Genomic DNA, 23,832 nt, shown 5'->3' on the forward strand with positions numbered 1-23,832 from the left:
TGCGTTTAATTGAGTTATAACAGGCATTTTTTACAATCTTAGATACGCATGTTGTGCACGGGACCTTTAAGGTCGTCGGATCCTCGTTTATAAACAGAAGATAAGTGGCCAGTAATCAATACTAACATATGCGCTTTCACAATTTACACAGACTGCAGACAGAATTTACAGTAGCGGTAACGGTAGTTCTCTGCAAATATTTTAGAAACTAAGCGTGTCCAGCACTTACATATGTGGAAAAATGTCAGCTAAAATGATGAATTTCACAACATATCCAAAAATCATTGAAGTCAGAGGGTAGGTAGCTTTTCTACAGTTTCACACATCATAGCAGCGAGGGACCCTTATGTCTTAGTTTTCCAACAAGAAATTTTAAGCGGAAGTAATCTTTTTGGTAGCTGAGCGGAAGTTTGAAAAAGTTTGAAAAAGCTAACGAAAGACAGGTAATTTCTCTATCCCTCCTTGTCCTACATAGTTCATACGTCTGTTCTTGTCACACAATATAACCCTCTCTTTCTAACATCGCTCATATGTCTGTCCTTGTCGCACACAATTGCTTTTCCTGCCCACGGATGTGCTGCCATCTATACAACAACACTTGAAGTCTCCGTTTCTTCCCTACATGGTAAATGGCAGTATATGACTCGTCGGTAGACAAAATGTGCTATATTGTGCAACAAAGGCAAATTTATATCTTGTGTTCAACGGAAAGCCAATACTGTGCGACAGAGATGAACAATACGGGCGGTATTAGAGAAAGAGAGAGAGGGAAACACTATACAAGGATAGACATGCTTATCGTTAAAGGAATGAGATTAATCATTCTAGGATCGCTGGACAAGCGATTAAACGATTAAATGATTAAACATTTGATTAACTTTAATCGCACATTTATTAAAATCTTTTTATAATGTATAAGTTATAAAAGTCTGAAAGTTCTACTAATATGATTTTCGTAATTCCTAATCCGAATTGATTAACATTAATTAATTTCGACCAGTACTATTAATTGTGTGACATATTGATCTTCAATTTTTGTGGGCTTTGTGGAAAACAAATATCATGGTAAGGAATTTTGTTCGTCGTGACCATTTTTTGTAGAAGATCTGTGGAATCATTCTGTGGTAGGCTTATCTCGTTTTGTGGAAAATGACAGTTACTTGTGGGAAATTAATTTCGTTTGCGAAGCGTGACTAATTCTTGGGAATTGTTCGTAGGAAAACTAAAAATTTTTTTATACTCGTATTTTCTGAGATTTTTCTTAAAGGCAAACGAACTTATCACGCAACTCCATGTGATTATTAATTAATAAGATGATTAAGTAAATCGTCGAATAGATGCTTTCTTATTATTAATAAAATGATGAAACCGAACAACCTACAGACACGTATTTGCTTAATACCTTGTTTTTCTTTGACGACTATTTTCCCCCTTATCGTTGATACTAGTATAGCTACAAAATTGTTTGAAATCGGGAGAAGGTAAAGTATGGGTGTACTTGTTTGTAGAGACGAATCCATTTAGTTTGCGAACGTAGGTTGCATTTGGTAAGACGGAAATAGGATCAAAGTGACGAACTTTTTGTAAGCGATCTACGTGCAATAGCAAGGGCGATTGGTGTAATTGTGTCGTTTCGATCGTTTCAGTTGCTGTTCTATCGTTCGATTTTGTATCTTGCGAAACGACTTCCATGTGCCATCTGCAAGAAAAATGAAAAGGTTCTTTTAAAATAGGACAAAAGAAAAGATACAAGGAAAGAAAAGGGAAAAAGTAAGGGGAAAAAGGAAAACAAAGAAAGGGAATAAAAAAGAAGGAAAAGGCTCTTCCTTTTATTGTTGTCAAATAAAATATTCGATGCTTGTAAAAACAATGATTCAGCTAGCTGAATGTGGCTTAATCATACGAAAATGGAGGAATTAATTTTTTCTAAATTAAACTCGGAAAATTAAGAAAAATCAGTCATCGAATATCTTGTGTTCACAAATATCCTAGGCAGCGAATTAGTCAGTACGTTGAATGCTGGTTACTTTTGCTCTGAAAGTAAAATGTTTCGAAAAACCTAACTCAAAGAACGGAGAAATATTAACTGCATACCAGGGTCAGACACTTTTTATTTAAGACGAAAATAATGCGTAAAAAGTTCAAATAATTACTCCAAATAAACTGGCAAACTAATTTGTTTAAAAATAAGATAGTTTGCAAATAAATTTCAAAATCTTATTTGAGGAATAAATTTTCTCCAAATAACTAATTTGCCAAATATTTAATTATTTCACATAAAAGTAGAAAAATAAAATACATATAATAAGCTATACCTATGCAAAACATTTCTCGATGTCAGATTATACATAGTCGACCTTCTCTTCTCTAATTTCTTAGTCGTCAGAGGATTCATAGTAGCTTCGTCAGCGATAATATTTCTCAGTTGTTCGAGGAATTCGTCGACGAAGTTACTTTGGGTGAAGAGCGGGTGTTGCAAGAGCGCTACAGACGTAGCTCTTGTTTCGGGATCCATGCGAAGACATTGAGATAAGAAGTCGACCGTCATCGAGTTCCAAGTGGGAAATAATTTACGAATCGAAACGACACTCGAATGAGTTGGTCCTACCAGCTCGTCCGCACTTGTGTGTCGCAACATTTGACTAGATCTGCCAGGACTGATCATCGTTTGATGCCTCGTGCACAGTCTTCCTAAAAATTTCATTGTAATTACTTCGTCAACTGGTAATACGAACGAATATCTATGAAAGTTATCATCGACGGTAAAAACTTACCCAAGACTTTGGTTATTCGATAGAGCTGATCTACGTCGCTCTCGCCAGGAAAAAGAGCATCTCCCGTAAGCAGCTCCGCGTAAAGACAACCTACCGCCCAAACGTCGACCGCTTTGCCATATCGTGCATCACCAACAAGAAGCTCCGGTGCTCGATACCACCTTGTTGCTACGTAATCCGTACAGGATTCATTGACGCTATTTGTGAAACGTGCAAACCCGAAATCACAGAGTTTGATCACTCCGTTCGGAGATACAAGAATATTTTCAGGCTTGATATCACGATGCATTACCTAATAAGGATCAGTGTTCGAATTAAAAATCCTTTAATCTCGATTTAGTTGAATTACCACCTAAGTATGTATTATACGGGCATTTATACGGAATAAGATAAAGCTAAAAAAAGATCATTAGATATGTATATTCCACGTGCTACAAAAATATCTTATCAACTAAATCGAAACTAAGCGATAGCAACAGGCGAACCTTTTGAAAGCTGTACAATCTTTCTCGTCCACTTACATTTCTGCTATGACAGAAGCTCAAACCGCGAAGGATTTGATAAACATGTCGCCTGGACACTTCCCAGCCTAGACCGTTTCCGATACGTTCCAGCTCATCCAGCAAGGTGTGATCCAAATACTCGAAGACAAGATAGAATCGTTTCCTTTGGCGGAACACTTCGATCATATTTACTAGATTATCGTGACACAATTGCTACAAATACATGCGCCATTCTCATTCTCGTTCTTACTGACTCTAACGGAAAGAAATTTAATTCGATGTCGACTGTTAATCAGTCTCGAAGTCCTATTAATCGCAATGTGAATTTCTTTTTAATACACGTCGAATTTATCATTTTTTTTTTGTATGCTTATACATAATTTATATGTATATATTGTAACCAATGCAACCAAGTCCAATTTCCAAACTCACAAGATTAATAATAAGATATGATTTATGATAGCGTTTGACAAATAGAATCCAAAGATATTATTTTAAAAGTTGTGCGTATATACAGTTCATACATACAATCTTAGACTTGGACGTCGATCGATATCATTCATTAATACTATACAATCTCATTATATCTCTTCAAATACAATTATACGCTTGATGCACCACGTACTTTCAACATTCTGATTTCACGAAATGCCATTTCTCGCACTTGATGGTCCTCCTCGGTTTCCAAAAATCTCTTAATGGCTACGAACTGCCCACTTTCACGATGCCTGCATTTCATCACTACACCGTAGCTGCCTTCTCCTACGATTTCTAACATTTCGTATTTCTCCATTTTGTTCAAACAGATTTATATAACAAAGAAAAGATTTATACGTAAGGTATATAACAGGTTTCCTGTAACAAGGAGGTATGCATGGAAGGTAATAAAATAAATAACAAAGTAACTTCAGAAATAAAGTAATATACACGCGTTGCAGCACGCTGAATTATGATAATTATAGCGTTGAAAATATTTACATTGGTTATTTACACTTCTTAGCTTTTAGACGAATACAAGTTATATCCTCGTAAGAAACTATGATCGTCGAGCTGTCAATGTACACGATATACATATCTCACTGTTTATCACACCACTAACGATGCGAAGAGTCAAATAATCTCAAATATTCTTAAACGTAAAGTGCACAAAAATAGTACATGATCAAATTTGATTAATTATGAGGCAAATTGCTTAGCTTGACCCAAATATTCTACTAACACAGCTAACCCTATAAGACAGACGCGTTATATGGAAATTAACCCTCGTTAAAATTTGACATTCAGAGCAGTATGTTCAGAATAGTACGTACAAAATATCAAATACATGGTTCGACGTTAAAACAACTCTGAGATACTTTAATCGTCTAACAAAGTACATAGACACACTGCCGTTCAAAAATATCCGGATACTTGCTTACTTTTGATAGGATGAAATTTAATAACAGAATTGCGAGTAAAAATTATATGTCGATAAATAACGATTTCATTCTGTATTATTTCGTTCTTACAAAACGATAAAATTGATTATTGGAAAAGTAATAGATACGCATTGAAATAAAATTCAACAGTTATAAAACATTTATAAAATTTAACAGTTATGGAACAGTCGATGAAATTTTTAAAAAAACATTTCACAATGGCTCATTACTTTCACTCTCTAAGATACGGATCGGATAAGAAAGGTTCATCTAAAATAATAATGAAATTATATTTAAAAATTGTTAATAAATACCACAGACAAATAGACACATTTATGGATCACAAATTGAATTTCGATACAAAGCAAGCAAATAACTGAAATTAACTATTTCTTAATTCTAAAAAGAGATGATAAGTATTGATTTTAGTTATTAGTTTCTCGTTAATCTACGAATCAGCTAAAGTGTTCGAATACTTGTAAGCTGTACTTACTTACTCACACGCGAGCGTAATCCAAATCCTAGTTCGATAAAAAAACGTTCTATTTATCCAATTTCCATTTTCTTGCAAGATATTCGCAATTATGAGAAAAGTATACGAGCGGTCAAAGTGGAGAAATCAACTTTTGATCGGTGTTTAAAAACACCAACGAATTTCGACTTGCTCGCCATCGGACTGGTTGGAAGCGACACGCTGGAACCGAGAATCTTTGCTAAGTAAAGATCTTCGAGGCAAAGTCCGAGAAATACTCGTACTCGTGGTGGCAAGCTGCTAGATAGATAGCCAGCACTGAAATAGCTGCACCACATGGCGGGGGTCTCTTTAATGCTGGTTAGATCCATGTGTATGCGTTTTTACGTATACGCTGCTCGCGGAACATTGTCGATGTTCAGACTAGAGGCAGACCCTCCGTGGACGAACATAGTCGCCGACTGCGGAAGTACGCTTTTCGTGAAATCGCCTCCTAGAAGTAGCTTTTTCAATACTCACCGCGGCCTCATTTATTCTCGACTTATCATCCGCAAAAATTCAATAATTTCCGGCTAATCGATCGAGATAGAAAAAGAAATATAGGAAAGGAGTAGCGTCATCAACATCACCGTCAACCATCGACATCCACCATCGGCATCCACCATCGGCATCCACCATCGGCATCCACCATCGGCATCCACCATTGGCATCTACCATCGCCACTATCGACAACGAGTAACGACAACGAATGTCGAAGCACAGATAGTGAGATAAATGTTCGTTAATGAAAGGTAATCGAAAAACCCTGCAACTTAATCGAGAGTAATTGTGCAAAACGATAGTAAGGCCAAAATCAAGGATAAAAAGAAATATGACTTAGTGAAAACGAAAGAATAATTTACCTCGTACGTTAAAACACGTATAGGTAAATCGCCCGTATGATACCTACTTACACATGTAGGTATAAGACGAGAGAATGAACTTACACGAGAGCGAAATTATACAAGAGCGTAAGGCAAAACTGGGTGAAATTATTTGCGTTCGTTTAGTCTGGATGATTTAACAAAACTCGTTACTCCGATCTATATCAAGTTAAATGGGAACTCTTCTCGCCAACATGTATGACGCAATATAACGCGATGTATTTCGTGAAAATGGAAAAAATATATCAAAAGTGAGAGGCTTCGGAGTTGTTGATATTTGATATTTAATTCTAACGTGCATCGCTACGACATCGTCTAAAAAAAAGTATTACTCGCTAACATACTACTCGTTGACAGTACATGCAGATTTCAGTGTCTGATGTAAAATTAATCTCAAGGAACAACTGGCTGCTGAGAATGTAACGAAACGTCGAATTCGTATTTTTAAACGAAATAGTCAGCACAGGGTTGCCAGTGGTGTATCAAAAGTTCTTCGGGTCGGTAGTTTGTGAAGACGTTCGATACGAAGATGCATCGGTAAGAATGAACGGTATCGTTGCATTGGGAAAATGTCGTTTAGACATTCCTCGAACATGCTCGAAAAGGTGATAATTCGAATCGAGAATCTCGTGGAACAACGGTAAATTCCTAATCATGGCCGCTTGCCATCCAACGCCGGCGATTCAACATTTGCAGCCACAGGAATCGCCTCAGCTTGGCCTTGGACCTATGAACGCTGCCGGTAGCCAAGGTCAGAAGCCGATCCACCAACCACACTACTCGCCCCATTTGCTCAATTGGGTGTACCTGGCAATCGCCGATCAGAATTCTGCTCAAACACGAGATCAGGTTTTACAATTTCTCTCTCTTTCTCTCTGTGTTTCTTTCTTGCCGACAACATTTGTTTTTGATAAAAAAAAAAGATCAGAAGCCTTTCAAATGATACAATGGCCCACAAAAATATTTAAACATTTATAAAAACCTTTCATAAACGAAATGTTACGTTAACGCGTTTCTTATTCCTTAATATAATCTACCTTTTTATAATAAAACAACTGAAACATTGATCATGTACTATAGTTTCAAACTATAAATTCACGTCCGATAAATATAATTCACTAAGCTCCTATATATTCAGAATACTTTTACACCTTCGTGAAATTGACTTTGGCAAAATAACCTTTTAATGACAATTGATAGAACGATGACCGATTGTGACTCCAGAGCAAACTTTTCCCAACGATATGGAGTGGTTTTTCAACGGCGACGTCGCAAACTCATACGCATCGTAGCGCACTTGATCCTTGTTGCGCGATAGGAAGCAACTTTGCGGATAATATCGGCGAGCTTGCGGATCGTTTCAGAGAAATAGGACTACTAGATAGAAAACCAACCAAGAGGCCACCACCTAGTTACCTCTGTCACCTATGCTTCAAGAAAGGTCATTACATCAAAGACTGTCCGCAGGTGTGTGTATATGTGTATTCGTGTGTGTTCGTATGTGCGTATTTCTCAATCAAAAACGATCCAAGATGTGATCTTCGTAACAATCAAAACGTATCAACGTAACTTCATTGACTACGTATAGATATATAATATTCTTGGATAGATCCGAGTAACAACACCGTCATGAATATTTCATGAAACGTGTCATATAGTATTTCCAACCTTTTGAGGCTGACTTTCTCATGCTTGCACCTATTAACACGTTTTATTTGAACGAAATATTAATTAGTACCCAATTAATTTGGTGATCCTATAAAAAGGTAGTAAGCAAAGTTGTGACGAGATTCTCCTCAACCTTTTGCACACCTCTTTCTTCTAAGCTAATTTTACGAATTGATTTCCATTCTCCACTATTTCCAAAATTACATTTCACTATTTCAATCTCTTAATCGTTAGTACATGACACTGTCAACATATTACTGGCTGTGTGTCTACGCTACAGTTTGGAAAATCCTCTTCACGCGATAAAATCTCTTGTGTTGTTACAGCTTATAATTGAGAACTCCATCTTATAACTCTAAAGCTAACGATATTTGAATTCATGTTTATCAAGATTCTTTTGCATGTTTTGATGAGTATTAAATGCTTCTGAAGTTTGCCTGAATATTTTGAAACGCCTCGCTTATATGATCTGACTATCAGATGGATTCGAACAAATAGAGTTCTACTATACATGAATCAAACGTTCAAAAAATGAATTACTCGAATCACTTCGTTTCACTTGCTCCCGTCACCATATAATCGATAACTAAGCATAGAATAATAATCTTCGAACTGAATACCCATTCCAGGCACGTCCAAAAGGCGAAGGTTTGACACCGTACCAAGGAAAGAAACGATGCTTTGGAGAGTACAAATGTCCCAAATGCAAGCGTAAGTGGATGTCGGGGAACAGTTGGGCTAATATGGGCCAAGAGTGCATCAAATGTCATATAAACGTTTATCCTCATAAACAGGTGAGAATGTATACTACCGATTATAAATCATTGAACACTTATTTAAATACACTTGTAATAAACTGTTCTATTGAGGATAGAATCGCACCTATTATTTGATATGATTCGAAAAGGCATACTAAGAAACTCATAAAAATATTTTTAAAAAATGCTGTTGGCAATTTTTTTAAATGCTAACGAAATTTCTAAATGTTTTGTATAATCTATAGAATCATATTCATAAAACTTTGGTAGTTTATTGTATCTAATATCGGAAATGGAGAAAATCTCGAAAATAAAGAGATGATCATTTTCTAAATCATTCATTCTATCGAAGTGTCCCGTGACCTGAACGTAAGCGCATATTTATCGAGACTCTATTTAAACGAGAAAATAAATACTCGGCAAACAAGTGCATGTGCAAGTAAACAAAAACTAGCAATAGAGTTTCAGGATTGCGAACGGTTGCCAAGGGAAAACTTGCTTTGAAGCCAATGTAACATTTCTTTTCCGACAAATTCCGTATGCGTTAACTCTAACGACGCAATAGGGTTAAAATATAAATGTAGTTTCGACTGGTAATATGCATTAAATTCGTACTAAAACTGTCTTCTGCCAACCTGGCAAGTAAATCGAATAACCAAGCGTTCACTGAGCGCTACGTCATATATTCATTATGCACCAACACAATTACGTTTTGTAATCTCATTACGTTTTCCGTGTTTCCAGAGACCATTAGAGAAGCCAGACGGATTGGACGTATCCGACCAGAGTAAAGTTCATCCGCAACACCTTTGTCAGAAATGTAAAACACTCGGATACTATTGCCGAAGGGACCAGTAGCAAACCAAGAACCACATTGTGGTAATAATTAGATTGAGGATTTTTATACATTTATGAGAAATTCGAAGGCGCAAGCATGCACGAAATGGGTATAATATGCAAAAATATATAAAGTATCCAAAATACTTTCTATAGTATCTAGTAGGTAACACAATTTTCTACTTAAATTTCATCTTGTTGATTATATTTATAGAAATATAAGTTTGTATAAATATCCGCAGTCTAACGATAATGCTTTGGGACTAAACAATTTTAACATATTTCGGACCAATTGCGTAAAAATATGACTATTTATCTCTAATTACCTGTTGCGGTCGTCAAAAATTGTAAATTTTAATCGTTGGTTAATCTAACGACTTGCATCCGACTTTTTACTCGACCTACGCGGTATAATTCTCATGTATAAATTTTAGCCTTCCACTAATTTTATAATTGCTCTATATCTCCACCTTTGGTACATCGAACGTCTGCTGTACACCGAATACTAATTTTATACGAAACTCTCTTTTAATGAAAAATAATAAACCTAAGCTATGTACCATCGCATCGCCACGATAAGTGATACTAAAAACATGAAAGCGTTAAAATGTCTTCGTTCTTGTATTTTTCTATACAATCATGTACAACAAAGAGACATAGACATGTGAAAAAGGGGCAATTATTTAAAAATAAGTCGAATATCTAGGTTGCCTGTGCAGAATAAAAAGAAGTAAAGTGAACAGGCATCCGCGAACAGAGGACCGAAGTCAACCACAGTTACGAATATTCTAGAATCTAGAATCTAGAACGGTTGTGTCTCCAACTAATTATAGCTGCTTCACGTTCAGAATTATACGATAATTTACGCGCATACATGCGTCATCAACGCGTACGTTCAAGTAAAAGACCTACATATAAACATGTGTGTGCTACACTAATGTCGAAGGAATTGAAAGGATAAAGGGAAGAAAATCCAAGGAAAATGTTGATTTATACCTCGTTTACGAAACTGTTTCTAAATCTGTCTCGACGCTAAATGTGCGCGTACATACACCTATCTATAAGTCTGCGAAATAAGAAACATGGATACATAGGTTTCTCCTATATTTAAAAAGTCACGCAGCACGGCTGCTTCGAATATTATTTAACGTGTTTCTCAATTACATTGTCTACTTGAGTCAAGCGTTGGGGTAGCTAAGTTTACCTTGGGGATGTAAGTTTACCTTGTAAAATATTTCTTGTAACTGTGTCTCAAACATGTTACAAAGCTTACAGAAATTCATATATCATAATCAAGATATAACGAGTATGTACAAAGTGATTATTCGTAATCGAACCACGGAAATCACAGTCGTGTCAGTACTTGACACGCGAAATTGGTTCGATTCTTGACCCCAGATATCTCAGATTTTACATATTCATATGTACATACATAAAATGTAAAGGAATGGAAAAAAGATGTAAATCAAAAAGTATGAATCCTCGTCTTGCAAACTGTACGTATCGATGCATACATGACGGGCTGAAAATTATATCAGTGTAGGTCAAGATTTCGAGAATTTGGATTTAGCCAAGTATCGAAACTCTTGAAGGTATCATCCCATCAATTATCGTAAAAGATTCAAGAAAAAATCTTTTTTGTTAGGGTACGTTTCAATATTTATTTTAATAATTTTAATTAAAATATAATATACTTTGATTAGAAAAATGTAGTGAAATTGTTATGATAATAAACGCAAAACGCTATGGATGAAGCAGTGGATTGATCTAAACCTCTACGATTCTCAGCCCTCCAGGTATCGAGATACAAACAGTAGATTAATTTGTAATTATTTTCGTACAGTTGCAAGAATTTGAACTGATTTACCACCACTCGTTCGCCTAGAAACAGTTTATAATAATATTATTCACGATATCGTAATTCGCGTCGTATTCCGGTATATCAATACATAATGATACATCGGTTAAAAGAACTAAATGTTCACAAAGATGATTATGAAGATAACAAAATTTCACGAAATACGATATCGCATCACACACATTATTATTATTTATGTATATATACGTATAATGTATACAATGTTTATGTATACATATATATTAATAATAATATCAAATTCATCATTATATATTATTATTAATATATCGTAATGTAAAATATACAAGAAACCAAAGGTTTATCTACTGCAATGTGTACTAATCTCCCTTTCGCTAAAACTTCGCTCAAAAGTTTCTCTTCTGGAATAGCAATGGTACAATATACATAATAAATATACAGTGGTCAAGGATTAGTCACGGCAAATAATCGATCCGCTGCCGGATCTTCAGTAAAGTATGCTGCAGAATTGAACATGGTTGTTGCTGCGGAATCTACAGTCATCGTCTGTAAAGAAAATACTCGGTTACATTTGCTAAGTATAACTGCAACCACTTTCTGATCAATGAAGAGAAAAATGTTTCAGAAGTTCATACGTTTTAAAAATTCACTGATATCAAATGAAGAATATACTGATGCAAAAAAAAATGTTAAAGTATCATTATTACCAATAAACTTTTGTTGGAAACATTTCTTCCTTAAGTTACCAGAATTATTTCAAATACCGCGGCAAACGATTTGTGAACAAGATAAAAGGAGAGAAAAAAGAAAAGATAGAACGTAATAGATTTTACCTGAGATGTATCTGTACGGAGAGAAGAATTTAGCGCTTCAGCGTGTTCTATTTCTTGATTATATGGTAAATGTTGTTCAGATTGCGAATGTAATAATGCTTGCTGGTATTGCAACTGCTGTCTCCGTTCTTCGTATTCGTTCTTCACATTTACTGTTGTAGCCTTCTCTAAATCCTTATTTCCACAAATAATCGACTTTGATAAACATTCAGAATTCTCTTCATTCGATACTTTTGGTATTGTCGATGCCACTATTGCTGACATATCTTCTGAATCGATAACGATTGATGAGGGCCGATTATGATGTGTATCATCGGCTGATACGTTGGGTTTCGGTTGAGGTGGTGCTATGGACCCGGGAAAACATGGTTGTTGTTGCTCGATCAAACTGATTACTGGTGAAGTTTGTTGTGTCTGAGACAATTCAGACGAGGATGGTACAACCGGGATAACCGGTGGTTCTGGGAATAATTCTGCCTTCAAATTAGGTAAAAATGCATCGATCGTCCTCCAAGTTGGAGTCCACAAATTCGATGTTGGAGCCAATACATTAGCGGAAGACATGACCAGTAACATATTCTTCAACGATTCCGGTATGGCTTCGAAAAGAAGCTCGCTATTATCGGCATGCATATAAGCACGAAGTAAACTTAACACGGTAAGCCAGAGTGGTAAAAATCCAGGAAGGGTTAACAACGGATTTAAATGATGAAGGAACACTTTTGATAATAACATGGCTGCTCTCACTCTTGTCTCCTCTACACCGATAGGATCATTCGATGCTATTGGTCCAAGTAACTGAGCCAGTAGAGGGAACAGAACCTGTTCCAAACACTGAGACCACTCCACCGCTGATAACTGTGCTAAGTCGTGAGCAAGCAGGGTACTTTGAAGATATGTTATAGCTGCCGTGCGTACCTGTCTGCGAGCATCGCAACACAACCTCGCGATTCCTTGCAATAAAGGCCTCCACACGTGTAACCATAATGAAACATTTTCTGTACCATTACCTTCTTCTGCCCACCATCGAAATACTTGGGCGATCCTGGTATGAAGCGTGTGCATCAGATCCAGCAATTGTATAGGACTCTGTTGATAGGTAGCAGCGGTAGCTGCAGCAACAGGTTCATCAGTTGGACTGAGTATTTTGTTCCTTTTTCCCGAGCACTGAAGGACTGCTTCGGCGAATGTCCTCACGCAACGAATACACAATTCGAAGTTAAATGGAGTTACATGAGCCACATCTCTGACTAGAAACGTTAAGCTTTCACAGCATTTAACAAACGCAGCAGGATCGTGAGGTTGTAAATCGCGGTCCAAGACTATCGTATCGGCAGCAACAGGCAACGGTGCTTCCGTCCCTGTTGGAGACACTAGTACCCATTCAGGCACAGGACTAATCGGTCTAGGATCCAATATCGATGTTCTAGAATTGGTTGCTTCATCCAGTACGGTGTTCGATTGTTTTGGCAGCAACGCTCCGGCACCTGCACACTCCAACAAATTGAACACCACTTTCCAATCTTCCGTACTGTGAATATTAGCAGCGCCAGTTTTAAGCAACTCAAACAAACCGTACGCGATCTGTCTCGCGAGTGGTGTACTCGTAGAAGAAGGCAGATGAGCCAAGGGCAACAAAGGAGGCAAAACGGTGCACGCGTATTCTTCTCCTCGTAGTAACCGAATCGCTAATCTTAACATTCCAACAGCCACTCGTTCCAAAAGGTATGGGTGATTTTCACGTGCAGCTGTTGTTAGTAGTCCATCTAGATAACCTTGAACTACTGGCCAAATGCACGCTACTCTATCACGATTTTGAATAGTTACTTCCAACAATAATTCCAGCAAAAATACAGATACATCTTCATCGTGAGAATTTGGCAATACCAAAGCACCGACAAAAGACCGAAGCGATTCGACTTGCAAGAATTTGCTTTCCTCGATAATTTGTTTAAGATAACAAGTCCCAATAAATTCTGCAGCTCTTTTTCTTGCAGTGGTTTCCGCTGGATGAGACATGCGTGAGGTATCCATTGCTATATAGGAATATAAGCTAGATAATATTCCTTGATCCACCGGAGCTGGTTTAGGTGTAATAGGTTCTCGAAGTAACGATATCTTCCCGGATGGATCGATAAAATCTTCTCCTTCAGTCAGACTCTTCGGCAATAGTCTTGCCTTGTATAACGATTGCAGACAATCGATGATATTTTTCCACGATGCTCTTATCGCATCCCCGTGTATATGAGTAATTTTGAACAGTGTACGTGCAGCTAATTGACACCTGCTACTTCCACCCAGTTGTAAAACTACTTGATCGGGCTCACCACCAGTCGCCAGACCCGTAAACTTGCATAAACTTACTATAAGAGTATCCAAGTCGCTGGTCATCCCATAATGAGCACTAATTGAAGCGCAACTGCAACATAAATAAAAACATGCGTTTTTATCGTTATTACCAATATATTCCTATTTTTTATTACGATATTTTAATCTCAGTTTAATTTAATTTAATCGATATATGAAACAAACAGGTAGAAAGCTTCAGCGACTCGACGTTGTAACGATCTATCGGGCGCTTTGTCATACGCTCTGCAAAGCGCACTTATAATAGGAGCCCATGCTTCTTCAGCTAGTTCCTTATCCACAAATTCACCACAATTCCCAATCCTTAGGTAGAAACTTTCAAAGCCGACACCTCTACGTAATAGAACTTTCCACAAGTAATTATCTTTGACCAACCCAGTCTGTTCAGCAGGCATCACGATTTCTTCACCCCTAACAAAAGATGTATAATATACAAACGATTCATAAACACTAAATACCACAATAATTATTGTTGAAGAGCATAAAGGAAAGTAATTTTACTTTATAGAAGCATATATCTCATCAAGCATCCCTTGATCGAAATCAGCACCGCCGTTCACCTTTTTTAAATTTCTTTTAAATTCGTCAACAGTCATAGGATTATTTTGTCGCTTTACATTGTAATTATGTTGATCAACGTTTAACATAATTACAGCATACGCTAAAGTAAATGCGGCATCTGCTGACGCAAACGGCCTTCCATTACTGTCCTAGAGATCAAACAAAAGATTCTTTATATTTTAACTCATTATACTACATTATATACGTAATATGTGGAATACCAGACTTACATGCCAATGTTCTGCAAATTTTTCAAGCAACAAAGAAATAAGTGGAGCTTCACCAGGAAGTCTAAAAGACTCTAGATAAAGTCGTAGAGCTTGGTCGATTCGCATATCCTTCAAATCAAAATTATGAACGAAACAATTTAAAACGCTTTTATTTTCTTTTTTACTAATATATTCTCCAATAGCTTTTTTGTCAAGCCCAGGGTTTTCCTTCAAGAATTTGGCTACTTTCTCTGGATCAGGATTGCCTGGACTTCCACCCAGAAGACCATGTTCTGTAAGTTTAGCGATTCCCTCTCGCGGATTTTCATTAAATTTTTCCGTACCGTGTACCAACCACTGTATGGGAAGAATACATATTTTTAAAATTTTTCTTAACAATAGAAAAAAAGAAATAGAAAAAGATGAAATAAAAACGGAACGAAATGGAGAAAAAGACAAAAAAAATACAGGGTTTATTTTAAACTGTAATTAGCTAAATACAAACCCGCTTATTTGCCTTTATAGCCAGCAGTTCCTCTCGTGTTGGAAGATTTGGTGATGCACTATGCCGAGACGGTTTACACAATTCTTTGTAACCTTTACATCTGATTTCCATTCCAGAGATCAATGTAAGTATGGCATCCAAGGAAACGAATTGCATATTCTGCATATTACCTATTAGTGCTGAAGCATTCTAATAACAAGATATATCGAGTGCAACTTTTAATAAAAAGATATATTTAATAAACATCTATATTTGTTTCGCATATTGGAATCAATATATTATATACCTTTGATAAAAGTTTCATTAATTCTTCATATAAATTAGTAGAATATAATCCGCAATCATAGTTTAAGTACAATTCTGCTGGTAAACCGGGTATTCTCCATAATTGTACAATGGCCTCTAAAATTAAGGAAAGTTGAATTTCCATTACATAATTGCAGGTAAACTTCCATAAACTATAGATAATAATATATAATATCCATACCAAGAGCTAGTTCACGTTGTTCATATGATATCCTATTCGAATCTGAACTTATTATTTCCATCAATTTGCTTATATAATGCTCCATTTGAAATTTCAAATGTTCCCTTTGCGATTCAAACAACAAGAATGATACTTGCAAATTCACTGCAAGGATCGACAATCGATCTGTGCCAAGAAGCTGGTAAATACAATTATAATTATTATGCGGCTTTTTACATTCCTATTTCCAAGTAAAATTAACAAAAATAAATACGAATGATTACTGCATCATCATTACCAAGATAAGATTTCTACAAAGATCATCTTTCACAAGCACCAATAATGACTGAAAATTAGAAAGATAATCGGCAGCTGTTTCTAAGACTACTTGTAGTAAAGTGAGCCCGAGATGTGTCATAACTTCACTATTTTGTTTATCAAGGGGACTACACAAAGACACAAGAAACCTAAATAATTCACGGACACATAGAGCACCATACGGTGCTAATTGTTGATGTGGCATAAAACGAACTCCTTGTGCATTTATATATTCTTCGACTTGTTCAGATTCTTTGACTTTAGATACTTTGTTCGCACTACTTGAATTTTCATCTACCAATAAATCCTCTACACTTCCTGTCGGAGATTTTATTAATTCCACATTTTTCTCGTCGTCCACTGATTTTTTTAGATTTTCTGCAAAACCAAAAAGGTGATAATTAAAACTGCAATTAAAAAAGATTAATATAAGTACCTTGATTTCCTTCCTTTAATAAATTTACTTTTTTAGTTTGATTGTGTTCATCTATTTCTGTATTTTCCATGCTTTTATCTACTTTCTGTAAAACTTGTTCTTTATCATTCACGATGTTTGTTTTATCCTCTACTTCGTTAATATTTTCTTTACATTCTTTGATATCCTTTAAATCTTCTTTCGCCCTTTTTGCATCCGATCTATCTTCCTGCTTGGTGGTATTATTTATATTATTTAAATCCTTTTTATTATGATCCTTGTTTTCATTCTTTTCTTCTTCAGCTTTTTCAGCACTACCTTGATCCAAAGAACCTTGCATATCAACGATATTTCCCACCGAAGTAACCGGTGTTGTCAAACAACCTGGTCTAACTCTATCAGTTGGACTTGGAATATCAATATGTTGACTTTCATTATCCCCTATACTATCTGTATTCTGCCTTGCTTTCTGCTTCGAGTGACTTTTATTTCTTCTATTTTTACTACGGCTATTTTCCATATTATTTGTTCTCATTTTCTGAAAAGATACACATAGTGTATCAAAATATTATATTTCACTAACATATTTAGTAACTTACTTTCATATTCAAGACTCTAGTATCATCTACAAATTGGGGTAGTCGAGTGAAAAGATGTTGCACCATGTCTCTCAAACAATGTTCAGCTGCTTTCCTTAATAATTCTGTAACCAAAGAAACATTGTTGAAATTAAGGAAAAATTTTAATATGTTGAGAATCCTTACCACTGAGGCGTGATTCAAAACATATTCTAAAACAACTGAGCATAATTTCACAAATGCTTTCATTTGAAAGATAATCTCCAGCTGGTGATAGCATAAGAGCCCTCAAAACCTGGAGTATTCTCATTAAAACAACCCCATCTCCTGATGCATCAGTCCCAACAAATCTTGCATGCGTAACAGCATCTGCAATTGATTCTACACATTGTGCTATTGCAGGATGATCAGAATCTGTGAAAACAATAATATTCTAATACATGTTTCTGGAAATATCTTTAATGAATAAAATAAGGGATATATACTTATGAGTCCATAAGATATGATTTTATTAACAGCAGACAAAGCAAGGCTTGTAACAGGTCCGGTTGTTTCTTCTGATCTTATAATTTCCAAAAATGGTGCCAGGAACACACCTGGTTCCAAATAAGATAAATCTTTTGCCTCATTTAGTGCCTCTTTTAAACTATATAATCCTTTTATAAGAGTATCCTGATCATCATCCTTGAAAATAACCACAAAAAATGCAGATTAAGATTCAAAAATGTATAACAATTTCAATTCAAACAATTGCATTATAATATATTAACATCCGTTACTATATGTTACTACTATTCTATTTACTACAACCTGTTTGCCTTGATAATGGTCAAAATATATCCACGTGACAATGACACGCATATATGTAAATATAATTAATAATTCAATTGATAGACATAAGATTATAACTGTACGAAATGGAACATATGTTTTCCCATAAAAAGAGTTAGGATAACAAAGATCGTTCTAACCTGATGAGAGTGAGAGGACCATCGAGCGCTTCGTCTCATAGCCGTTACCAGGAGACAGAGCTCACCCTCGACAACGTATAAGCCACCTCCCGGATAGGCCATTTCTACGATTCTGCCCATCTTTTTTACAACACTTGTCCTTTACACCATCTTTATTCCGGAGAAACCTTAGAAAATACTCAATAATCTGTAACGTCAAGTGTCAAGGGAACACTCAACACGATAGTCGTCGAGTTGTCAATTTGAAGAGGCGTTCAAAACTGTGCCATTACAACTCGCATTTACGCCATCTATACTCCACCTAGCAAATAAATTAAAAATCATCGATGCTTGTAATCATATTAATATAAATTATCTAATACCTTTTTAAACAAATAAAATTCTGCTTGCTAATTTTCATGGAACCCTTAATTTTCAAATACAGTACTTTAATTTCACAGCTTTCTAAAAATTAGTCCCATGCTCCCGTTTGGAAATTATTTTATTAATGTCAGTTCATAAAAAACACCATTAACAAAATTTTTATAATATATATTAATCAAGGAAGAAGAATAAAAAAGGATATAAATTTTTAATATCATCAAGTAGTAGTAAAAATAAATAGATATTAAATTACATAAGATAATTATCTTAATGCAAGATAAAGTATAAGTATAGCATAAGATATAAAGTATAAGTATAGTATAAGATATATCATCATTTACCATATGTACAACGAGTTCGAACATTAGACGAGTTTTAAAGAATAATTGTAAGTATTGTTAGCTATTAAAAAAATAAAAAAAATATGTATATATATAATGCATACATGCACACACATATATATATCTAACCTTTTACATTAAAATAGAAAAGTCGACACCAATCTTTTTTATATTGCAGTATATGCGTATGCATGTATCAAATTTATGATAGTATCATTAAAGGTGTATATCATTTTTTCACAAACTAATGTAGAATCAAGAAATGCAAGTATCAGAAATTGTAAACTTTGTATTTAAATAATTGATCTCTTTTGGAACAAACCGATTTCTTCAGTGACAGTATTTTGTTTAAGTAACAAAATAATGAGCTAAAAAAGAAAACTTCTGGAAAGAGTGAATCATTTTTCTCGGATCTATCAAATGCATATTTCATCTTAAACTAAAAATTGGAAATGAACATGTATAAAATTTCTTTAGATTTTATTAGTGACATGTTAGATATAATTCTTAAAATGAACACAATTTACATAGTCGGCGAAAAAAATTATGAGACAGGTAGTAAAATTCGCAGATTTTTAATTTGATAAAAATGTAGCAAAATGACATTGAGATAAATTTAATTTCTGTATAATAAGTAATCAAAATAGAAGTTAGAATACAAGACCAAGTGTACTGTTATATTATTATAACAACGATTTTACCAATTTAATATGATGGATCTATCAATTTCCAGAGCAGAGGAAGTCGCTATGCCTACAACGAAAGATCAAGTTCATGAATTCATTGGATCTCACAGCATTGTGATTTTTTCTAAGACTACTTGTCCATATTGCAAAATGGCTAAACAGGTATTAAGCAAATAATTTTCTTATTTTTATTCCAACTTCAATTAATGTGACTTTATTCTAGGTCTTTGATAAAATGAATAAAAAATACCTGGCTATTGAATTGAATGAAAGGGACGATGGAGATGAAATCCAATCTATATTGGGAGAAATGACTGGAGCTAGAACAGTACCCAGGGTGTTTGTGAATGGAGTGTGCTTGGGTGGTGGAACAGATGTAAAAAAATTGTATGAAAATGGAGAATTACAAAAAATGTTTTAATATATTAGCTCATGCTATCCAATTCTACATTACCTGAAATATTTATGATTCTGCTTTTTAAATTCTGTATTGTTGATTTTTCTTTTTGAATTAATAAAGACTATTATTTACATGGCAAAGAATGTTATAATTATCCTTCTATTTCTACAGTAATAGTAATTGGAAATAATTGCCATCAACCAAATTTAAAAAATATGTGGTCACTTCTTACTTACATAAAAAATCATTTATAATTTTCATTTAAATGAGCATATGCATGTACGTACTACTTTGTTCAAAAAATTCTAGGGCAAGCCAGATGAAACACAAGATATTTGTTTATTCATCAATTCTACTTTGTCATCTTCAGAGTAACTCCCATTGCTTACAATATATTTTTCCTGACGTTTTCTTCATGTTCCAAAACATTCTAAAAACTCAGTTTCTGTGATGTTATTTAACTCTTTCTGCAAATTTCGTTTTATCACTTCAATAAATTGAAATCGACGTTTCCGTAATGTTGTTTTAAATCGGGAAAATTGAGAAATATGATAGGGATCCTGGTCGTGAGTATCGTGTATGCAGAATGAGATTTGTTGAATTTTTAGCCAAAATCAGATGATGTAGATCACCCGGTGTATTGTCATTATTCGTGGTGTTATTCAATTCGATGATTCAGATGTTACTCAATAAATTTCGAATATGAGCGATCTCAAATCTCATTTAATAGAAATTGCTGTATGCAAACTATTTAAATTTGACCAATATGAAGCTGGTAACACATATTATGTTATAAAAAGGTGTAGTAGTTGAATAGGACGAAAAGAAATGACATATCTAGCATTGTAGCATTTGACTGTTTCTTGTAAACGAAACAATCCTGGAACTTATTGAACAGAGTAGTAAGTACATATATACATTACAAGATGAAAGTACATATATTGTGGGAACTGTTTCGTCGTTTGTCACCACGTGTCCGCGATCGAGTATACCTTTATGTGAGTCAATTTACCTAAAAATATACTGACAAACGAGTGGGACAGTGTGTCAGTAAGTGCGTTAGGATTACACAAAAATGGATTTTTCTCAATATCGGAAAGCTCTAGTTTACGTTTTGACTTTTCTGGCTTACGCGTGGTCAGGCTACGGTGCTGGTTTATTATCAAATTTAAAGGATGCTGTATTAGCAGCAGAATCAGTATTTCAAGATTTATTTGAAAATGCAATTACCGTAGCTAGGAAAATTAAGGATATACACGAAGTGTTCGATGCAGCGGTGGAAGAGAATTGTATCTTTCAATGCCCAGGAGGTACATGTTTAACCTATCATTCGTTCGTTATACTTTTTAACTCAGTCCCCAACATAAAAATTTTACACTTTACGCTCTACACTCGATCGCTAACAGTCAATCTCAAAAGACGATATCAATGGTCAAACTATGACATGATGATAACACGTCATAATATCCTGTATGTATTATATGTATGTATGTATAATTTTTGTATCCATCTTGGTACATTATATAATTTGATTACAAACAACCTCAACAAACTTGTATTGAGATATATTCACGATCATATCTTATTAAAGGGAATTTAACTATACCAAAAACTACCTAATGCGATATACTGTGCACATGAGAAGATGGCTAATGGGACAATATAGATGCAAGGAATTGTTTCCCTCCTTCAATATAATCACACGTTGCTATATAATCTTATTTGATATGCAACATTTTTGGCCAATATGTGTGCTTATCTGTACGATTTTATTGGTATTATCAGAGATAACCAATAAGACCCACATTCCTTTGCCTAGCCTTCTTCTCATGGACGAACAACAATTTAATTGGTTACTGCTTAAAAAAATTGTAAAGCAAATAGTTTATGACGATTTCAGGGGTCACACCGAAACCAGATTGGAATCATAAACCTCAAAGTAACGGATGTGGTTCTTTGGGAATTGAAGTAGACAAATTTTCTAAAATACATGCTTTTATATATGCAAAATATATAAAGAAATCTTAATCGACTTAATAATTTTAGATAAACCAAGAGTACCTACCTCTTACGGAAATGACGAAATGTTGCGATGCGCATGACATTTGTTACGACACTTGTAATTTAGATAAGGAGAAATGTGATTTAGAATTCAAAAGATGTCTGTACAAATATTGCGATGGGTATCAATCGGCTGCGATAATAAATACGTGCAAAGCTGCTGCGAAAATGCTTTTTACCGGTACAACTGCTTTGGGATGCAAGAGTTACATGGATGCGCAGAAAAATGCTTGCTACTGTGGAGATAAATGGAATAAGAAACCGAAAAAAGCTGCTCAAGCTGGTGGAGAATTGTAGCAATAATTTTATAGAATACTTAACATTTGTAAGATACCAATTACTCTCATACCTCGTTTGTGAATTTCTAGTAAATAAATACGTTTTGTATTTACAATTACATTGCGTACATGACAAATATTTTTTTTTTTAATAAAATATTATTTTATCAAGAATTGTATTAATATTTTTAAACGAATATATATATACGTATATTGTATATACTTAATGATACACATAGAAATATAAGTTGGTTTTCTGATTATTATTTAATCTACTTTTCTTTTCTCTGTCTATCTAACTGGTATCTCCTTGTTTTTCACGCTTTTAATTAATATCCCGTGAAGTAACCATACAAAAAATTAATTCGAAAATACAAATTTTTTTCGCTCATTTGTTTTCCCACCGAAACAAGGGAAAGTACGCTTCAAGTTGACAATGTCACTTCAATTTCACTTTTTACGAGAAGTTTTTGGAAAAAATTGTCAAGTAATGCGGCCTACGACAAGAATTTATTAAACAATTGTGACAGAGTTGCAAAGAGAATGGGAAACACCGGGTCCGCGCATTCATCGAAAAAAAAAGGACAAAAACGAGAAAGTGGTGACAGGTAAGACAATTTTCGACACATTCTGTTCTCGCGTTTATTTTCGATTCATTTAAATTCATATTATTCAAATTCGTGGTAGGTAAAGATATTCTTCCGAACATGGGTTTGTTCAATTATGAAAGATAATACATAAAAACGTACTTTATATGTTTTACCTTTGGGTAGCGTAGGTGATCGTCCAGGAAAAACTAAAAAATTTGTAAATGGTTCCGAATCCCGAACCAGTGGAAAAGAAATAATAAAATGTCGTGCGACTAATCCTTTTATCATCTTCTTTCTACGGTTACGGAGTAAAAAGCCAAAGGAACACGTAACCGTGATTGCTCGTGCAGCTGGAAAATTATGGACACAAATGACTCCGGAACAAAGAAAGAAATACGTACAGTTGGCAAACGCCGAGAAAAAAAGACGAGAAGAGCAAAGAAGGAAACGGAAGTTAAGGTAATCTTGAAACTTTATAAGTATGTATATCTCTACATATCGATTGATTTATCATCGATAGCCTGATCAATTACTATATATTTTTGTTTAGAAGAAGGAAAGGAAGATAGAACACACACGTTGATGAAACGTTATAAGATAAAAACGAAATTATAAGTGCGAAGATCGTCTTTCTGAGTGCTGAGTTAAGCACGCGCTTTCTACACAAGTTCTTACAAGTCTTTTATTCGTACAAAATATC

At 34.9% G+C, this 23,832-nt stretch overlaps 6 protein-coding genes and 1 long non-coding RNA gene across 13 annotated transcripts; 5 read left to right on the plus strand and 2 right to left on the minus strand.

The window, feature by feature from the left end:
- Positions 1–873: 873 nt before the first annotated feature.
- Positions 874–5,479, minus strand: LOC100649033 (cyclin-dependent kinase-like 4). 4 transcript variants are annotated; one of them, XM_020866523.2, is made up of 7 exons: positions 5,189–5,479; positions 4,269–4,965; positions 3,903–4,132; positions 3,296–3,490; positions 2,775–3,066; positions 2,316–2,691; positions 874–1,699 (listed from the first exon to the last, which is right to left on the minus strand). In XM_020866523.2, the coding sequence occupies exons 3-7, from the start codon at positions 4,068–4,070 to the stop codon at positions 1,396–1,398; spliced, it is 1,335 nt and encodes a 444-aa protein (XP_020722182.2). In that variant the 5' UTR covers positions 4,071–4,132; positions 4,269–4,965; positions 5,189–5,479; the 3' UTR covers positions 874–1,395. The 4 variants fall into 4 exon arrangements, with proteins under 4 accessions (XP_020722182.2, XP_020722183.2, XP_020722188.2 ...); XM_020866524.2 differs by having other exon boundaries at positions 4,256–4,965; XM_020866529.2 differs by lacking the exon at positions 4,269–4,965 and having other exon boundaries at positions 5,193–5,446.
- On the plus strand, positions 2,589–3,618 carry LOC125386339. The gene is made up of 2 exons (XR_007226392.1): positions 2,589–2,724; positions 2,798–3,618. It is a non-coding gene; the product is annotated as an uncharacterized LOC125386339 (long non-coding RNA).
- Positions 5,480–5,593: 114 nt separating the features above from the next.
- On the plus strand, positions 5,594–11,922 carry LOC100649151 (zinc finger CCHC domain-containing protein 24). Its single transcript, XM_003400912.4, has 4 exons — positions 5,594–6,939; positions 7,315–7,557; positions 8,388–8,552; positions 9,261–11,922. The coding sequence occupies exons 1-4, from the start codon at positions 6,745–6,747 to the stop codon at positions 9,372–9,374; spliced, it is 717 nt and encodes a 238-aa protein (XP_003400960.1). The 5' UTR covers positions 5,594–6,744; the 3' UTR covers positions 9,375–11,922.
- LOC100648914 (Golgi-specific brefeldin A-resistance guanine nucleotide exchange factor 1) lies at positions 9,956–18,678 on the minus strand. Its single transcript, XM_003400910.4, has 14 exons — positions 18,414–18,678; positions 17,928–18,126; positions 17,629–17,856; positions 17,464–17,567; positions 16,886–17,402; positions 16,430–16,827; positions 16,153–16,330; positions 15,952–16,067; positions 15,666–15,854; positions 15,182–15,517; positions 14,892–15,100; positions 14,556–14,801; positions 12,024–14,442; positions 9,956–11,736 (listed from the first exon to the last, which is right to left on the minus strand). The coding sequence occupies exons 1-14, from the start codon at positions 18,531–18,533 to the stop codon at positions 11,635–11,637; spliced, it is 5,361 nt and encodes a 1,786-aa protein (XP_003400958.1). The 5' UTR covers positions 18,534–18,678; the 3' UTR covers positions 9,956–11,634.
- A 256-nt stretch (positions 18,679–18,934) lies between these two features.
- On the plus strand, positions 18,935–20,343 carry LOC100644863 (glutaredoxin-C4). 4 transcript variants are annotated; one of them, XM_012316567.2, is made up of 3 exons: positions 18,935–19,164; positions 19,851–19,965; positions 20,027–20,343. In XM_012316567.2, the coding sequence occupies exons 2-3, from the start codon at positions 19,867–19,869 to the stop codon at positions 20,222–20,224; spliced, it is 297 nt and encodes a 98-aa protein (XP_012171957.1). In that variant the 5' UTR covers positions 18,935–19,164; positions 19,851–19,866; the 3' UTR covers positions 20,225–20,343. The 4 variants fall into 4 exon arrangements, with proteins under 4 accessions (XP_012171957.1, XP_012171959.1, XP_012171960.1 ...); XM_012316569.3 differs by lacking the exon at positions 18,935–19,164 and adding an exon at positions 19,222–19,339; XM_012316570.3 differs by lacking the exon at positions 18,935–19,164 and adding an exon at positions 19,258–19,381.
- Positions 20,344–21,119: 776 nt separating this feature from the next.
- On the plus strand, positions 21,120–22,661 carry LOC100631065 (phospholipase A2). The gene is made up of 3 exons (XM_003400908.4): positions 21,120–21,513; positions 22,104–22,171; positions 22,250–22,661. Exons 1-3 carry the CDS (start codon positions 21,279–21,281, stop codon positions 22,559–22,561), a joined length of 615 nt encoding a protein of 204 aa, XP_003400956.1. The 5' UTR covers positions 21,120–21,278; the 3' UTR covers positions 22,562–22,661.
- Positions 22,662–22,887: 226 nt separating this feature from the next.
- On the plus strand, positions 22,888–23,819 carry LOC110119870 (high mobility group protein homolog TDP-1). The gene is made up of 3 exons (XM_020866522.2): positions 22,888–23,150; positions 23,316–23,591; positions 23,683–23,819. The coding sequence occupies exons 1-3, from the start codon at positions 23,086–23,088 to the stop codon at positions 23,699–23,701; spliced, it is 360 nt and encodes a 119-aa protein (XP_020722181.1). The 5' UTR covers positions 22,888–23,085; the 3' UTR covers positions 23,702–23,819.
- The last annotated feature ends 13 nt before the right edge of the window (positions 23,820–23,832 follow it).

The sequence above is a fragment of the Bombus terrestris genome, chromosome 14 (genome assembly GCF_910591885.1).
Source record: "Bombus terrestris chromosome 14, iyBomTerr1.2, whole genome shotgun sequence".
In the NCBI taxonomy this organism is placed as follows: domain Eukaryota; kingdom Metazoa; phylum Arthropoda; class Insecta; order Hymenoptera; family Apidae; genus Bombus; species Bombus terrestris.

Coding starts and splice junctions, on each gene's coding strand:
- LOC100631065 (XM_003400908.4), top strand. CDS start 21,279: ATGGATTTTTCTCAATATCGGAAAGCTCTAGTTTACGTTTTGACTTTT. Junction 21,514..22,103: donor TATCTTTCAATGCCCAGGAG/GTACATGTTTAA, acceptor TGACGATTTCAG/GGGTCACACCGAAACCAGAT. Junction 22,172..22,249: donor GTGGTTCTTTGGGAATTGAA/GTAGACAAATTT, acceptor TAATAATTTTAG/ATAAACCAAGAGTACCTACC.
- LOC100648914 (XM_003400910.4), bottom strand. CDS start 18,533: ATGGGCAGAATCGTAGAAATGGCCTATCCGGGAGGTGGCTTATACGTT. Junction 17,403..17,463: donor CTAGAGTCTTGAATATGAAA/GTAAGTTACTAA, acceptor GTATCTTTTCAG/AAAATGAGAACAAATAATAT. Junction 14,802..14,891: donor GAGATATATGCTTCTATAAA/GTAAAATTACTT, acceptor ATCTTTTGTTAG/GGGTGAAGAAATCGTGATGC.
- LOC100644863 (XM_012316567.2), top strand. CDS start 19,867: ATGCCTACAACGAAAGATCAAGTTCATGAATTCATTGGATCTCACAGC. Junction 19,966..20,026: donor ATTGCAAAATGGCTAAACAG/GTATTAAGCAAA, acceptor ACTTTATTCTAG/GTCTTTGATAAAATGAATAA.
- LOC110119870 (XM_020866522.2), top strand. CDS start 23,086: ATGGGAAACACCGGGTCCGCGCATTCATCGAAAAAAAAAGGACAAAAA. Junction 23,151..23,315: donor AAACGAGAAAGTGGTGACAG/GTAAGACAATTT, acceptor ACCTTTGGGTAG/CGTAGGTGATCGTCCAGGAA.
- LOC100649151 (XM_003400912.4), top strand. CDS start 6,745: ATGGCCGCTTGCCATCCAACGCCGGCGATTCAACATTTGCAGCCACAG. Junction 7,558..8,387: donor ACATCAAAGACTGTCCGCAG/GTGTGTGTATAT, acceptor TACCCATTCCAG/GCACGTCCAAAAGGCGAAGG. Junction 8,553..9,260: donor ACGTTTATCCTCATAAACAG/GTGAGAATGTAT, acceptor CCGTGTTTCCAG/AGACCATTAGAGAAGCCAGA.
- LOC100649033 (XM_020866523.2), bottom strand. CDS start 4,070: ATGGAGAAATACGAAATGTTAGAAATCGTAGGAGAAGGCAGCTACGGT. Junction 2,692..2,774: donor TCGAATAACCAAAGTCTTGG/GTAAGTTTTTAC, acceptor TGAAATTTTTAG/GAAGACTGTGCACGAGGCAT. Junction 1,700..2,315: donor TCGAGAAATGTTTTGCATAG/GTATAGCTTATT, acceptor TTTTTCTTGCAG/ATGGCACATGGAAGTCGTTT.